The sequence below is a fragment of the Pituophis catenifer genome, unplaced genomic scaffold (genome assembly GCF_029215685.1).
Source record: "Pituophis catenifer annectens isolate HBS135680 unplaced genomic scaffold, rPitCat1.0.hap2 SCAF_1, whole genome shotgun sequence".
Taxonomy (NCBI): domain Eukaryota; kingdom Metazoa; phylum Chordata; class Lepidosauria; order Squamata; family Colubridae; genus Pituophis; species Pituophis catenifer.
Window position 1 is genome coordinate 258,382,524 of NW_027256881.1, and position 17,929 is coordinate 258,400,452.

At 35.5% G+C, this 17,929-nt stretch overlaps 1 protein-coding gene across 1 annotated transcript in view; it reads left to right on the plus strand.

The window, feature by feature from the left end:
* CCDC73 (coiled-coil domain containing 73) overlaps positions 1–17,255 on the plus strand; it is a 46,501-nt gene extending 29,246 nt beyond the window's left edge. The window contains exons 10-15 of the mRNA XM_070957504.1: positions 32–91; positions 2,576–2,680; positions 8,337–8,502; positions 10,562–11,467; positions 12,821–12,954; positions 17,010–17,255. Of these exons, the coding sequence (XP_070813605.1) occupies positions 32–91; positions 2,576–2,680; positions 8,337–8,502; positions 10,562–11,467; positions 12,821–12,954; positions 17,010–17,255 (1,617 nt within the window). The remainder of the gene's footprint in view (positions 1–31; positions 92–2,575; positions 2,681–8,336; positions 8,503–10,561; positions 11,468–12,820; positions 12,955–17,009) is intronic.
* Positions 17,256–17,929: the final 674 nt, after the last annotated feature.

A 17,929-nucleotide genomic window follows, 5' to 3' on the forward strand; every position in this document is an offset into this window, starting at 1 on the left:
ATTGATATCAATGTGCTTATTTTATTTATAGGAAGTAGATTTAAATGGAAAAATCACGGAAGAAATTGCAAGACTCAAAGAAGAGAAACAGGTTATGTTTCTGCTTTCTCAATGTGGTGGGGCCCATATTGTGGAATTAATTGTCACAGGAGTTGAATTATTTCCTCTCTTTACAGCAGAACAGGAAAGGTCTAAAGACAAATGTGCATGTGTGCTTGTATATAGATACGTATGTATGTGTGACATTTTTGTGTACACATGAATTAATCACTGCTGTATGCTATTCCCTTGACTGTTTTTCTGCATCCACACAGTTTGGTCACACATTTTCTCAGGTATTATATCAGAAATATTCAAGCCCAGACAGTGCATCTTTTGAATGAATTTTTTTCTGTGTTGACTTAATAAAAACACTTCCTTAATCTTTTAAATAAATTTGCTATTTATCTGTGTGATGCACAGAGACTATGATGAAGAAGAATACTTATCTATAATTGTAGGTTATTAGTATATAATCATGTAGTCTACTCTTTCTGTATTAATTGCACATTAATTTTAGAATTTTAGAAGATTGAGGATAGAGGAAGCTAGGCAAGGCTCCAGGCAATAGCTTTATGCAGGCACAGTATCAGTACAGGTGAATGTACAGCTAGCCACTTGAAGAACCAGTTACAGATAAGCAACATTTTCTTATGAAAGACTAGATTATAAACTCCTATTTAACAATTGGCACAAATAAAATGCATGCATGCTTAAAATATATATACTAAAATTTAAGATGTCAACTTTATATATATACAGTCAGGTCCAGAAATATTGGGACATCGACACAATTCTAACATCTTTGGCTCTATACACCACCACAATGGAGTTGGAATGAAACAAACACAATGTGCGTTAACTGCAGACTGTCAGCTTTAATTTGAGGGTATGTACATCCAACTCAGGTGAACGGTGTAGGACTTACAGCAGTTTTTTTATATATGCCTCCCACTTGTTAAGGGACCAAAAGTAATGGGACAGAATAATAATCATAAATCAAACTTTCCCTTCTTAATACTTGGTTGCAAATCCTTTGCAGTCAATCACAGCCTGAAGTCTGGAACGCATAGACATCACCAGACGCTGGATTTCATCCCTGGTGATGCTCTGCCAGGCCTCTACTGCAACTGTCTTCAGTTCCTGCTTGTTCTTGGGGCATTTTCCCTTCAGTTTTGTCTTCAGCAAGTGAAATGCATGCTCAATGGGATTCAGGTCAGGTGATTGACTTGGCCATTGCATAACATTCCACTTCTGTCCCTTCAAAAACTCTTTGATTGCTTTTGCAGTATGCTTTGGGTCATTGTCCATCTGCACTGTGAAGCGCCGTCCAATGAGTTCTGCAGCATTTGGCTGAATGTGAGCAGATAATATTGCCCGAAACACTTCAGAATTCATCCTGTTGCTTTTGTCAGCAGTCACATCATCAATAAATACAAGAGAACCAGTTCCATTGGCAGCCATACATGCCCACGCCATGACACTACCACCACCATGCTTCACTGATGAGGTGGTATGCTTAGGATCATGAGCAATTCCTTTCCTTCTCCACACTCTTCTCTTCCCATCACTCTGGTACAAGTTGATCTTAGTCTCATATGTCCATAGGATCTTGTTCCAGAACTGTGAAGGCTTTGTTAGATGTTGTTTGGCAAACTCTAATCTGGCCTTCCTGTTTTTGAGGCTCACCAATGGTTTACATCTTGTGATGAACCCTCTGTATTCACTCTGGTGAACTCTTCTCTTGATTGTTGACTTTGACACACTTACACCTACCTCCTGGAGAGTGTTCTTGATCTGGCCAACTGTTGTGAAGGGTGTTTTCTTCACCAGGGAAAGAATTCTTCGGTCATCCACCACACTTGTTTTCCGTGGTCTCCCAGGTCTTTTGGTGTTGCTGAGCTCACCGGTGCATTCCTTCTTTTTGAGAATGTTTCAAACAGTTGTTTTGGCCACGCCTAATGTTCTTGCTATCTCTCTGATGGGTTTGTTTTGTTTCTTTAGCCTAATGATGGCTTGCTTCACTGATAGTGACAGCTCTTTGGATCTCATCTTGAGAGTGGACAGCAACAGATTCCAAATGCAAATAGCACACTTGAAATGAACTCGGGGCCTTTTATCTGCACATTGTAATTGGGGTAATGAGGGAATATCACACACCTGGCCATGGAACAGCTGAGAAGCCAATTGTCCCATTACTTTTGGTCCCTTAATAAGTGGGAGGCACATATACAAACTGCTGTAAGTCCTACACCGTTCACCTGAGTTGGATGTACATATCCTCAAATTAAAGCTGAGTCTGCAGTTAACGCACATTGTGTTTGTTTGTTTCATTCCAACTCCATTGTGGTGGTGTATAGAGCCAAAGATGCTAGAATTGTGTTGATGTCCCAATATTTCTGGACCTGACTGTACATGCATGCATGCACACATATCCTCACACATGTATTTAATGATTCCATCATAGGGAACTTCACAGAGTAATCCTTTAACCTGAAGTATTGCACTTTTTCTTTTCTTTTTTTTATTAAACAAGGAGATTATGGCTTCTCTACAACATATGCAGCAACTGCTCTGCAGACAGACCAAAAGAAGTAACAGAATTGAGGTGGAGTTGAATAAACTAAAAGAAGAATATCAGGTAAAATGTTGACTCTATATGAATATATACCAATGACCCCCAATTCATTCTAAATAATTAAAATGAAGTATAAAATGAGAATTTTTTTTTTTTTAATTTGATTTATATGCCGCCCTTCTCCGGAGACTCAGGGCGGTTTACAGTGCGTTAAGCAATAGCCTTCATACTTTTGTATATTTATACAAAGTCAGCTTATTGCCCCCACAAACTGGGTCCTCATTTAACCTACCTTAGAAAGGATGGAAGGCTGAGTCAACCTTGAGCCTTGGAGAGATTCGAACCAGCAGTAAATTGCAGGCAGCTGTGTTAATAACAGGGTGCTTTAAACCACTGTAGTACCAAGGCTCTTATTATAGAATTATAGAATGCTTTGCAAAAGTTACATCAGATAGAATTGAATTGAATTGAATTGAATTGAATTGAATTGAATCGAATCGAATAGAATAGAATAGAATAGAATAGAATAACAGAGTTGGAAGGGAACTTGGAAATCTTCTAGTCCAACCCCTTGCTCAGGCAGGAAACCCTACACCACTTCAGACAAATGGTTATTCAATTTCTTCTTAAAAACTTCTAGTCTTTGAGCATTCACAACTTCTGGAGGCAAGTTGTTCCACTGATTAATAGTTCTAACTGTCAGGAAATTTCTCCTTCGTTCTAAGTTGCTATACAATGAGTTCCTTCTGCATTGATGGAATGGCTTCTGTCAACAGAAAGAGGAGGGAGCCAATTTACTCTCCCTCTGATGCCTACCATGTATTCTCCAAAACTGTTCAAAGATTTCCCCTACTATAGGTAATCCTCAATTTAAAAGTGTCCATTCCTAGTTACAACATCACTGAAAAAAATAACTTATTACCATTTTTCATATTTATGACAGTTGCAGCATCCCCCTGGACATGTCATCAAAATTCAGACACTTGGCAACTGACTCATTTATGAGGATTGCAATATCCTGGGGTCATGTGATCACTTTTTTTCAACCTTCTGACGAGCAAAGTCAATGGGGAAACCACATTCACTTAACAACCATGTTGCTAACTTAACAACTACAGTGAGTCACTTAACAACTGTGGCAAGAAAGATCGTAAAATGGGGCAAAATTCACTTAACAAATGTTTCACTTAGCAACATAAATTTGGGACTCAATTGTGGTCGTAAATCGGGGACTACCTGTAATGTAGATTATATTTTCACTTTATGCCACAATCTGGAAGCATTCATTGAAATAACCCTTCCTGAAATTCAGGTTTAAAAATATGTTTTACGTGGAACATTTATTTAGTTCATGTCAATGCTTATATAGTTTATGTGATATTATGTCATCCCCCCAATAAAACTCTCATTATGTATAGTAGACATTTATAGTTCACATTTATAAATATTCTGATATGTTTCTTCAATAGACAAAATTATTAATATTATATATTTCTAATGGGATAGAAGTAGTGAATTGCAAAAAAACCCCAAACCCTATTCAGGTAGTCCTTCCTTACTGACCCCTTGTTCAATGACCATTCAAACTTACAATGAGTTTAAAAGAGCATCAATTTAAAATTCTAGTTCCGAATACATTTTTGTTGCTATATTATGTTAAGTAATTGAACAAATAAACAAATAAATATTATTACTTTTAGGTATTTTTTCTACTTCATTGGACTAATTTAAATGGATAATTAAATGAGAATAGACAAAACAAAAATAACTCAGTGAAATAGCAGTTGTGTTGTTTTTCACAATCCTTAAAATAATTAGATTTTAAATCTAATTTTAAATTATTTTTGTCCAAAATCAAACATCCATTATATTTAAGCCAAGAGCATTCTAAATTCATGGCACATATAACACTACTAACCATTTTTTGTTTTTAAAACATTAATGTGGATTTGATAGCAATCTGCACAATATTTTTAATATTTTTGTATCTGAGGAAAATTTTTCAGAAAATAATTGTGAAATTATAATTAGGATTGTGCATGCTAAAAAAATAATTCAGCACAAGCATTACATCTCTGCTATTAATTAAAGCAATCCCTTTTCACTAGCCTGGAAAAAATGTTTCTGCTTTAACATTTGTATTATCTTTAATGAGTTGACTCCTTAAAGCAGGTAAACCTTTTCCAGCCTTCTACAAAAGTCTGGAAAAACACTATCTGCTTAAGGGACAAGACCAAAGCACTTCTTCCAAACAATTTATAAATGTTGCACAACTCAACTAATCACACAGGCAATGTTACTGGATGGTTACTATAGATGAAGTGTATTAAATAAATGTGGGGAATTGATTAAGTAGTGTTGTAGAATATACTATTGTTTACTGTACTCTGCTACTCTTGTTGATATGCCTTATTTTGTACCAGAAATAGTCTAAATAACTTTATTGGCAGTTACTGTATTTATCCTTATGTCTACCGTATTAAAAACTTACTCAAATTTAGTGATAGTTAGAAATATTTTTTCTGTTAAGAGTATGCAAAATTATGATATTATCTAGATTCTAGAACATTACTCATGCTTTCTTCTCCTCCAATAAAATAAAGTTTCATTTAAATATAACTTTGAAACCCCCCCAATAATGAGATATTCAAAAATTCAAACTCTCAAAGTAAAAGGCGAAAGATTTACATGATCTGAAGAGAAACCTGATTTATTTTATTGTATAGTTGCACTCATTACTCTCAATTCTGATTGTAATTGTCTTTTATTTCCCTTTTTATGTTGCTCTGTCATTGACTGAATAAATAAATAAGAAAAACTCTCAGTGTTATTCAAAAGTCTTTAGTATAGCAACTGGATAAAGTTTTTAAAGACAAATTCTCGGCTTGTCACCCGCCATTGATGGCGAGCTCCGGCAGGACTCGACACAAATACTTTTTTGTCCTATTCTTACTTTTGTCATCTTCTGAGATTATTTGGAACATTTTGCTTAGTACTTGGTAACTCTGTTAATACAGCATTTGAGGCATAGGGCCTAGCTATCTTCGAGACCGCCTGCTGCCACCGACGACCTCCCATTGTCCCGTATGCTCCCACAGAGAGGGCCTCCTCGGGGTGCCATCAGCCAAACAATGCAGGCTGGTGACCCCCAGGGGGAGGGCCTTCTCTGTGGGGGCACCTACCCTCTGGAATCAGTTGCCCCCAGAGATAAGGAGAATCCATGACCTCAGTGCCTTCCGCCGTGCCCTTAAAACTTTCCTTTTCCAACAAGCCGGGCTGGCCTAATTCTTTTTAAGTGTTTTTAATTGTTTTGTTTATCGTTTTAATTAATGGGGCCAAATTTATATATATATTTTAACTGTATTTTAATATTTGTATTTGATGTTTTTACTTGGCTGTTCACCGCCCTGAGTCCTCAGGGAGAAGGGCGGTATACAAATTCAAAATAAAATAAAATAAAGTAAAATAAATAATAAATTCAAAATAAATAAAATAAACCAACCTCATTTTGCTTGTACTTTCTTATATTCATTCAGAAGACTAGCTAACTTTTGTTCATTTTCTTTTGCATTCTCCCTTTGCATCTCATTATCTCTTCCAAGGGTCTGCAATAAAATTAATTATCCAAAAAGTAATCAATACAACTTTAATGAATTTTGATGTGTTTTATGTTGCTTAGACCTTTTCTTATAACATGCAGAAAGTGCCATACAGATCAGTGATAATGTGCTATCACAACAATAATTTTCATAAATTAACAGGAAAGGGCATTCAGTTTAGCTAACCCAAAATAGTTCATAAAAATAGCTATAAAGGGGTATAAGAATATTTATCATTATTCAGTTTCACTGCATAAGTTTTAATGCACTGAAAAATATAAAGTACAGACCTATGAAATATGGAATGTAGCACATTCCCAACCTTTGTATATGAACATAAACACCACAATAAAAGCAGAATATACTTTTATTAATATTATTTTATTAAACAAATCAAATCTGAATTTGCTTTATTAAGGTTATATGTTCTAGGTTTTAAATGTTTTAAATGTTTTTGGACAACTCTGGCTCCCTCGGCTAAGAAATGAAGTTGAACACCGCTTCCTAAGGATGGAAATGACTAGACAGGGGAAATCTTTTTCTTTATGTTTAGGATACTATACAGGTAGTCCTCAACTTACAACCACAATTGAGCTCAAAATGTATGTTGTTAAGTGAGAAATTTGCTAAGTGAGTTTTGCCCTGTTTTACGACTTTTTTGCCACATTTGTCAAGTGAATCACTGCAGTTGTTAACTTAGAATCACGGTTGTTAACTGAATCTGGTTTCCCCATTGGCTTTGCTAAAAGGGATCACATGACTCTGGGATACTGCAACCCTCATAAATGTGAGTCAGTTGTTAAGCAACCGAATGTAAATCATGTGATCAAGGGGATGCTACAGCAGTCATAAATGTGAAAAATGGTCATAAGTCACTTTTTTCAGTGCCCTTGTAACTTTGAACGGTCACTAAATGAACTGTTGTAAGTCAAGGACTACCGGTATTTTTTCTGTATTTTTGTAAGATCCAAAAATTTCCATCACTGACATCTATATATTTTATGATTTTCAACTGTATTCTAACTGTTATTAGTAAATTCATAACCACTCATGTCTTTCATAATATTTTTTATTTGTTATGAAATCAAACAGTGTAAAACTTAAAACTTAAAATCTTACAGAATTATAAAGATCTTTTGATGATTTTTACATTGTTTAGGAAGAAAAAGTGCAAATTTTATTTGGTTTCTTCTCTTCAAGTGACCAAAAATATTTCCACAGTTATTAATCCATCACTTTCCATGTCAAATTAAGGGAATTAGAATTTTCAGTTAACTATCTTCCATGTGATAAAAATCCATAACATACCTAATTTAATTTTTAACTGAACATGAAATAACTTATAAGATTTCAAATAAACTGAGGGAAAGCATTTTAGTGGGCTTTCTGCTATTTCTTCAGGATCAGGTAATGTATATCTAAATGCATACTTGAATGCTTGCTATTTGTTTTCCTTGCATTATTTTCATTAGTATATACAGTATGTTGGAATGTACGCCTGGTGTAAAGAAGTAATATCATTCCTATTTGGAATAGAATGACAACGGAGATTCTCAATTATCCATGACATGTTGTCCATTTGCATCTGAAAGAAAAGGGCCGCTCTTTTGAAGACAGCAAAGTTCACATTCTGGACAGAGAGGACCATTGGTTTGAAAGAGGTGTCAAAGTTGCCATCTATGTTAAAATTGAACAGCCCAACAGAGGGGAAGGGATATGACATCACCTACCTCCTGTTTACAATGCAGTCCTTTCAGCAGCCCCAAGAAAGTTCCTTAGCCTTTTACACTCTAATTCAGGTGACTCTGAGGATAAAGATAACAATGGGCTCTCAGAGCAAAGAATATAAATTTTTCCATTCCCCTCCAGTCAGTTAGAACTGAAGAAGCTTCTTGGATGAGAAGTGAAATGTTTTCAAACAAAAAACAAGAAAGACCAGTTGTCTTTTGGAGAAAGTATCTTTGGGACATTTGGCATAGAAATATTTTTCTTGAACTCTAGAACTATTTTGTTCCATTTGTAAATTCAATGCTAAAAATTATTACAAAGAAAATAATATGTCTCTCAATTTCGTATCTTCAAAAATAAAACTACTTTTTTTTTTTTTTTTTTTGCTGCAGGTAGAAAACATGTCTAATGAAAATAAAGAACAAAAAGATGATAAGTATACACAAACTACAATGGATTTTTTTAAGGAACATGAACAAAAAGAAAATGGAAGAAACAATAATCTGGAGATAGATAGTGGTATAAACGTAGAGAAAAAGCATTCAGAATATTTCGAAGGTATAATTATTCATAATTAAAACATAAAATGTTGATAATCAGTCAATATGGTAAAAAGTTATAAAATAAGTTATATCTCCTCGTTTCTACAATGCCAACAGAAACACCAACATTGAGCACCCTAACACATCTGAACAATGTCACTTGTTCTCATAAGTTTATGTGTTTCTGCATCTGATTAACTTCCAACTCAGTTAGCATAGAAGTAGAAAAGCTGTGAGTAATGTACATAAGCTAGGTTTAAAACAGGCATATTTTTGATGATAAGAATTTTTGCCTTGTCTTCGCTCACAGTGTTTGGTGTCTGCCTTCCACTTACCTGAGTCTCTGAGACTCTGAAGTCAAGGTAGCAGAATACTTTCCCATCTTCTCATGTGTTGTTTTTAACTGATAAAAAATCAATAATGAGGTAGAATGATGGCTGAAAGGTAATTTTTTTAAGTTGGTAATATGGAGAAAGCATTGGTCAGTTTATGGGACAGCTATCTTTTGCAAGGATGGCCATCCTTGGAGTAATAATGGCCAAACCTTATAGGGCTTTATAGGCGATCACCAACATATTGAATTCGCCCAGGTACCGTGACACAGAAGAACACCTCCTTGGTCCTGCAAAATGACAACTTAAGGAGACTGGGAGTTTTCTAGGGGAAATAAAGAGACATTCCACCTTGAAGTCATTTCGGGGGAGAAAACAGCTGAGGTCAAACCCTTAGGTTTACATTTTCTGTTTCCCAAGGGAACGCAAACGGTCTGGTGAGATTCTTGTAATATAGGTGGTCAGCAATAAAGTATTTATTTGAGTCTATTCAGAGTGGTTCTGGTTGCATACATTTGACAGACAGTGTTTCTAATAGATAGGATCTGGAGCATGCTTACTCTATTCTTCCCGGCAGAATGGGCAGGCCCATTATTTTTACAATGGAAAAACAGTACCAGACTGTCTCAGATTTACAGTCTTGGACTGAGGATAGGTGCTTATTCTCTGTAAGCATCTACCTTGATAACTATCATACCGTATGTTAACATTCATTTATCTGCACTTTACACTAGCAGTAGAGACACCCATGGGAGGAATACAAGGGGATGCAAAACGATGAAAGCAGTGTTACAGTGCTCTGAAACAAGCCTTGTCCCTTTTGTTAGGGATCGTATCACATGCACATACAATATGGGTGAAGCTTGCAGTACAGTGCTGCTTTTGTAATTCTGATGGAAAAACAACAAGCTCCTGAGAATATCCATGCTTTCAACTGCTTGCCTCTGGAAAAATAGCAAAGGTTACAGAGATAGAGTAACATTCAGTGGTGGTTGCTACCGGTTCGCCCCAGTTCGGGTGAATTGGTAGCGGCAGGAGGCTCCACCCACCTGCCTGGACGCTTCTGAGCATGCGCAGAAGCGTCACATGCGCACACAAGCATACGCATGCCCATGAGTGTACCAGTAGCGATAGGATTTGAAACCCACTGATAACATTATTCCTGCTTTTATAGTCTTCTAAACATTATGGGTTTCCAGTGTGAGTTTCCCTCTGGATGATAGAAAACCTTAGCACATTGAAAGACAAGCCTGACTAAAATATATAGAAGTAGAACTACATTAATGGATTGCAAATGAATTGCTATTATTCATTTACTTATTAATTGCTACTATTGTTTAGAAAAACATTATGCATGTGTCCATATTACATGAAACATATTTAAAAGTAGTTTACTTTTGAGTAATTTACTATTAATATATTCTAGATTTTAACAGATTTAAAATGACTTGCTAATTGTATGAATGAGGATGATCGTTTAAAAGAAAAGCCAAAGGGAAATCATTATAAGCAAAGCCCTTTATATGTTAAATTTAATTACACCAGAACTGACCTATATAATCATGGATTGCTAATTGCGAAGAAAGGGCAGTTCTAGAAAGAAATGAAACCTTACTTGATAAAAGGCAGGCAAAGGTAAAAGTAATTCTCTTGGACAATTTTTATTCTATGATGTTGTTACCAGTAGAAGAACTTAAGACTTTCTTAAAGTGTTGAAATTAGATTGTTTTAATCCCACTATAGAATTGGAACATTCTATTGATTATCTGGGTGCTGGTGTTGCAAATGACTGCATTTCTGAGAGTACTGAAAATATTAACAATGCAACCCATGAGGAAGATTATTTGACAAATAAAGGAATCAGTGAGAAGCCTAAAGAACAAATTAAAATTACTTGTGAGAAAACTGCAAATAACCATATGAAATCTGAAATGGATTCTGTATTGTTACCAGCGATCAACACAGATGACTTGGATAAGTACAATGATACTAGTAATGCAGAAAAAACATCACCAAAACTTCATATATCTTCCAGTCAGAATATAGGTATAAATATTCATATCGATGAAAACATTAATAATCTACTTCTGGGGAAAGCTTTAAGTATTGAAAATTCAGCTAGAGGTGTACATGAAATGCCTAGCAAACACTTTGATAAATACAGTTCCGAATTGAAAGAAATGAATACAAAGGTTTTGCCCTTGCATTCTCAAGATCTACCTGAATCTGAAATTGGAGACATGAAAATTAATGAAGTTGCCAAAGATAAACAGATAAATGTCCATACTTCCAAAGACAACAGTGAGCAATTTATTGAATTTTTTAATAAAGAAAAAGAAAGAGAAAAATCATTGAATACAATAATTAGGAAAATAACTGTGGAAGAAAGCACAAAAAAATCCTGTTCTTTGCTCATGAAGACAACAGAAAATTTAATAAACAGAAATGGAAGGCTATCCTTTGACCTTCCAGTTATGGATGAAAAAACAGAATACTTAGATTTATCAAGAAAATGTCAAGATGAAGTTCAAACAATGCCTTTCTTTTTGAAGGAAAGGCCTCTCTCCCAAGAAATAAAAAATGCCCAGAGCTCAAGAAGAATTGATAAGATTATAAACATGCATAGTGATTTAAGACAAGAAACACCAGGTAAGAAAATATTTAAATGCCAATAGTTATTTAAAATTATATAGCCACAACATCTGTCATAAATTGACATCCATTCCAAACCAGTATGTGCTGGAATTTGGGGACAAGGGAAGGGATTGCTGCAAAACAAGGAAGCAGGTTGAACAAAGTGTGTAGAAGTTGAACACACTGCCCATCTGACCAATGGGGAAGGGATTATATAATGAACTTTTGACAATAGTCTAATATAAGCCTTTTGTGAAGGATTTCCTGGAAAAATTGGATAAGGTATTGGTAGTCCCAAAGTGATGTTTGTTTTTACTCCAGTGAGTGTGACCGTATGCTAGCAAAACCACTATGAAGGACATTAGATGGATTAACTTGACTATGTTGTAGAATTAGGAAGAGAGTATTGTTCTAGCTTCAGAGAAGACAATGAGCTCTGATGATCTTGTAAGGTACAATTATTTTCATGGCATCCAGCAGACCTTTGCTGGAACATTTCTTTGCCTAGTTCAGGGATCCCCAACCCCAGGTCCATGGACTGGCACTGGTCCATGATATGTCAGAAACCGGGCCGCACAAACAAGCAAAGCCCCATCCATGGGGTGCAGGCAGCATATGAAACCACACACCGTCCAATCCATGAAAAAAGCTTTCTACAAGGAACTGGTCCCTGGTACCCAAAAGGTTGGGGGCCACTGGCCTAGTTTGTTTCTTCACTTTGTGAGTTATCCTATTCTTTCTAATAATTTCTGTGGCTTCTACTACTTGGTTTATTCACCTCTTTTGCTGTCACCTTCTTCTTTCTATAGCTTACTTTATTAACTCTAAATTATACTTGGCTAAGTAGACAGAACTGAAGAAATGGATGGAAATTCTCTGGAGAAAATTATAAAGTAATAGATGTATGGTCCAATGATGTCTGAATGTGGTTATCTACCTGCCTGTTAATGTCTGAACTCTAAATTCTTTTTAAAGCTACTATTTACTGATAAAGTCTTGGTATAATAGCCAATGGGAGTTTTTCTTTGGATAATTATTAAATGGATTTCCCCCTATGTTATCCAGAAACATTTGGAATGTGGGAGGAACAGAACAAACATGGATAGTATTGGTTGACAAATTATAGGGTTTTTTTTGCTATATATAATCAAGTAACATGTATATAGTTTGCATCAAGTTCTTTAAGCAGAGAGAACAAAAGATTATACAACTAAGTTTTGATACTAGATTTATTTATTTATTTTATAGTATAATGCAAAAAGGTATTTTTCTTGATTTAATAAAAAGATACAAGTAAATTTAAAGTTTTGGCACTGTAAAATTATATGGAAATAGCACAATTGTTATCATTTCCTCTTTGTTGATCAGTTTCCGCTTGCAGTAGTAGAAATGCTGACTCTTTGAATACCGGAACTATTAATCCAATCCCCAAGAGAAATCCCAGTGCAGAATGGAATGCAATAGCAAACAATTTTTATGATCCTTCTTTTCCCACAGAACATGTAAGTCAATTAAAAATATTGCAGAGCAGACCTTGGTGAGCTAACCTCACAGCTATGTATAGAATTGTATGCATCTTGATGCTTTTAGACTGACTTGATCTCCACAATAATATCAAGAGGGCAAATGTGGCATCATTTTTCACAATTAAAGTTGATAGAAAACAGCAGGAAAAAGTCACAGCATATAAATCAAATCGATCACAGCTTATTTGAAGACAAGGTCTACATAAAAACTTTTCAAGTAAAAAAAATCATGAATAGTTATTTCTGTTTATTTTCTAACTATTATTACAGATATAAGCAATTTGTAAGTCTGAATGAAATATAATACAATTTATAACACTTTGACTTTATTTTCTTTTTCTTCTACTTACATTGTCTGATTGCTAAATCTAAAAGTAATGTTGAGTATGTTATGCAGGCTTCTGTTTAAGCAACAGCATTCTTCAAGTTGGAACAGAATGGGGGAAATTGTACTCATCTACAAGAAAACGGCATAGATCAATATAGTGCCAAGATCATTGCCAAAATATTAGCTATGCCATTCTTGTGTAAAATAATATAATAAAAAGTATGGCCACATAAAAACCTCATTTGCCAAAAATGTGTAATATATTTCCTGATAACAATATTAAGTTCAAACATCTAACAGAACCTGCTTCAAGTCAAACTTCTAGGTAGCCAGGACTAGAATATTTACAAAAGAAACTAAACTCGTATTTAACGAACAGGTCTAAATTCTTTTCAGAAAATGAAGCTTCAGGTTACAAGGAATCAATGCTTAAGACCCAAGAAGCACTGTGGAAAGCAAAGCTCAGGCATTGTATGGGCATATACTTCTGCAGAATTTATATTCTCTGCAGCCCAATCCAGAATGACTAAGAAGGGCAAGTGAAGTGACTGGAGGAGAGAAAGCATGCTTGCAGCCGCCTACAGTGGCTAAAGGATATGGGCACTTCCTAACCTCTGACTACAAAAAAATTATTAAAATAGCAAATTGTATCCGTAACAAAAATTGTTGGGAGAAAAGGAAAAGCAGACTCAAAACTGGAATACTTAACAATGTTAAGATGGTTTATAGGCTGGGTATTAGACTAAGGGAAGGTCATGAGAATTTGGCATTAAAAAAACTTACCAGGGTACATTTGTGTAAGTTAACAGCAACTAAAGAGGGCTTTCCATTTATTTATTTATTTTTTGTTTGTACCTTTATTATTTTTACAAATAACTCTAAGCAGCAAACATTTCCAACTCATCTTCCTTTTCTTATTTTCCCCACAACAACCCTGTGAGGTGAGTTTGGCTTACAGAGTGACTGGCCCAAAGTCAACCAGCTGACTTTCATGGCAAAGGCGGGACTAGAACTCATAATCTTCTGCTTTCTACCCTGATGCCTTAACCAACTATTTCAAATTTCAAAATATTTTAAATTAAAATCAGATTATTCTACCCTCTCAGAGGCATATTATTCACTTGTCAAGATGGTCCTGGTTCAAATTTCAGAATACATGAAACAACATGAGAAAACTCTGGATAAAGTTTGAACTTGTTTGAACTCAAAGCAATGTTTTGAGCATTTAAGAGTTTGAATTCAAAAGTTTGCTTACTATTTATATTAATCATCTCCTTGAAATAAACCAAAAACAAGAAATCCAAAAGATATAAAATTATATGTTTGCAGTTAACCAGAAATACATTTTGAATACTGTATATCAGAACTCTGAAGAAAATCACAGTAAGGAACTGCTCCCATTTTTGAATAGCCTGAATCTCTCTCAATTGCTATTACATTGCTGTAGGATGCAAAGGCGCATCCCCCCTCCCCTTCCATTATAGTAGCAGAAAGTCACAAACCTCTAACCAACCCTTTAGGGGCAAGTTAGATGAGCAAAAACATGATTACAAAATCACAATTCAAAATGAATTCAACAGGCTTGTGTATTGCAGCCACACCCAGCAAGATTGGGTTCCTGAATTGCCTAGAATATTTAACTTTGTTCCTGCTTCTGTTGCTTCTTCCATAGCTGAGGATTTGGAAGGCCTAGCATGGTGGTATAATGTATGAGAAGAATCAAGGACTACTAGTGGATCAGCAGCTGAACAGGAACAAACAATGAAGATCTATCATCTTGACCTACATTAGAAGAAAATACTGCATAAAGATCATAAAAGCAATAGCAACATCATGGCCAGCACTGTGCACTATACTTTAAAAAGGACATGAAGAAGCTGAAGGGGTTATGAGGAAAGCTACCAGGATGATATAGAGTCTGGAAACCAAGCCCTGTGCATTAAGAGCTGGGCATGTTTAACTTTCCAAAGAAAAGAGTGCAGGGAGACATGATCACGGTCTATAGATATTTGAAAGGGATTCCTTTGCAAATGGCAGATGATTTTTTTTTGGGAGGGGGGTGGGGAGAAACAAGAAAATGTTTGTACTGAAGTTACAAGAAGAGATTTGGTAGGAGGACTTTCTTGATGGCAAGAGCTGTTAAGCAGTAAAACAATCTGCCAGGAACATGGGGGATTTCTCCATGTTTTAAACAAGGTTTGGGTAGCTGTCTATTGGAAATGATTCAGTGGTCCCCAGTATTAAGTAGGAGGGTTTCACTAGATGACTTATACAATATTTTTCAGCTTATCCATTTTATATTCTATACCCCAAAGAAAAGTTACATAAGAATGTTCAATGTCAGACATAATGTTGACATAACATTGTCCTGTAAGCAAGCTTGGGTTTTGGAGTCAACTGCTTTGATATCTTCTCTGCCAGGCTGGCCTCGGCTGAGTGGCATTTGCAATGGTGAGATAGCTGACACCTGCTGTTGTCAGACTCAGAATTATTACAGATTTCTCCATAATGCAGTCCTAGGCTGTGAAATGTTAATGTCAGTTTATAATGCCTTACTAAGACCACACTTGGAATACTGCCTTCAGTTTTGGTTGCCACCATATAAAAAAAGATGTTATTAGGGGGCTGGAGAACGGTTGCAGGAATTGGGTATGGCCAGTCTAGAGAAAAGAAGGACTAGGGATAACATGATATCAGTATTCTATCAGTGTTCTAATATTTGAGGGTCTGCCACAAAGAAGAGGGAGCACCAAAGCACCTGAAGGCATAACAAGAAGCAATGGATGGAAAACTAATCAAGGAGAAAAGCAACCTGGAATTAAGGAGAAATTTAGTGACAGTGAGAACAATTAATCATGACTTGCCTCAAGTTGTGGGTGCTCCAACACTGGACGTTTTTAAGATTGGACAGCCAATTGTCTGTAATGGCATAAGGTCTCCTGCTTAAGCAGGGGGGTTGGACTAGAAGACCTCCAAGGTTCCATCCAACTCTGTTATTTTGTTATTCTAACATGTAGATCTCATGCTGGTGAGAGAAAATGCTGTCGATGTGGCTGATACTGGGCAAATATTTAGTTTTAATCCTACAGTACATATTTTACATATTTTTGAATGTTATATAGAGTTGTGTTTGAAACTCTGGTCCAATAATTATTATTAGTAGTGTCAGTTTAATTACCTTTCATAAACTGCATCAGGAACATGCCTGAGGTAGTTAAATTACAGAAAAATAAACCCAAATAAGTATCAGAGATTCCAGCTTATTCTTTCCTAGTATCTAAAAATACTTATAGAAAAATGTATGACTGTTCTTTAGATATACTGTTTAGGAGACTCTTCCCATCCTGCTTACAATCTTTTTGGACTGTTGGCTTCTGGCAGAAGATACAGAATTATTAAAACTCGGATCACATGTTTTCTGAACAGTTTTTATCCCAGAGCTATAATTGCACTCAACAATGAACTAAAGGGCCACCATCAGTGAGCTGTTACACAGTATTACTTGGTCTGTTGTGTGGATGTTTGGGTGGTTTAGGGGTGGAGAATTGCGGTGGGTGGGAGTGTGTTTGGGGATTGTTATGTGTGTTGGACCTGGTCTTTGGGTGTTAAGTGAATTTCGTTGTATGGGTATACTGAGTATACACGTACAATGACAATAAAGTTATTTATTTATTTATTCTAATATTGTATACTTACATTTTAGGCCACAACAGAGATTCTGTCACAGCCGCAAATGAAGTCAATACAGCTTCTGCTCTCTGAAGTCAGTACAGCTACTTTAAAAGGGAGCTTAGACAGCACTGAAGATGGGAATTCACAAAATGTCTTCACGGACACCCAGATCAGTAAAACTGAAAAGTTATTGTATTTAGAAAAGCTCGGCCAGTCCAGAAAGAGAAAGTATGAATATTTGGAAAAAGCAGTGATATCAGGAAAAATGGAAATGTAATTGTTCCTATATGCATGTCCTTGACTTGTCTCATGCTTGTTACATTCAGTGCCTAAAATAACATCTTGTGAAGTGAGAAAAGTTGAATTGCTCTGATAATCTCAAAAATCTTTGTTTTCTCTCCATTTCCAAGTGGCAAATGGAGGGGGGGGTGAGGGGGGGAGAATAGGTATACATTGTTTCTTTTAAAGCGTTTCTTTCTCACTACTAATCATTAGAGGGAAATGAGTGCAATCAATATGAGGGTACTAAATGTAGATCAGTTCTCAAGATAATGTGTATTTTCATAGTCCAGAATCCTAATACAGTATCTTTGGAATTTTCCAAACTTTGAAATAACCTATATAATTAGATACTACAGAACATTATTATTTTAGAAAAAAATTAGTTATTGAAATAATAGAAAATACTTGTAGCTTGGGTTTTAAATTTTGGCAGTGGTTTGCTCTCCGAGCTTGTTTCCATTTAGTTCTCAAATGTTTTGTTATCAGACTAGGTAACATCGTCAGCAGATTTATTTATTTGTTAAGTCAACCTGCTACTTTTTTGTTTCACATTTTACATGAAAATGGAATTTATTACTTCTGCTGCTACATTTAAACAAGCTTGTAAGGCAATTTAATGAATGCCTTAAAATCCAATTGTTGTTTAGTATCTCAATAAAGAAATTCACA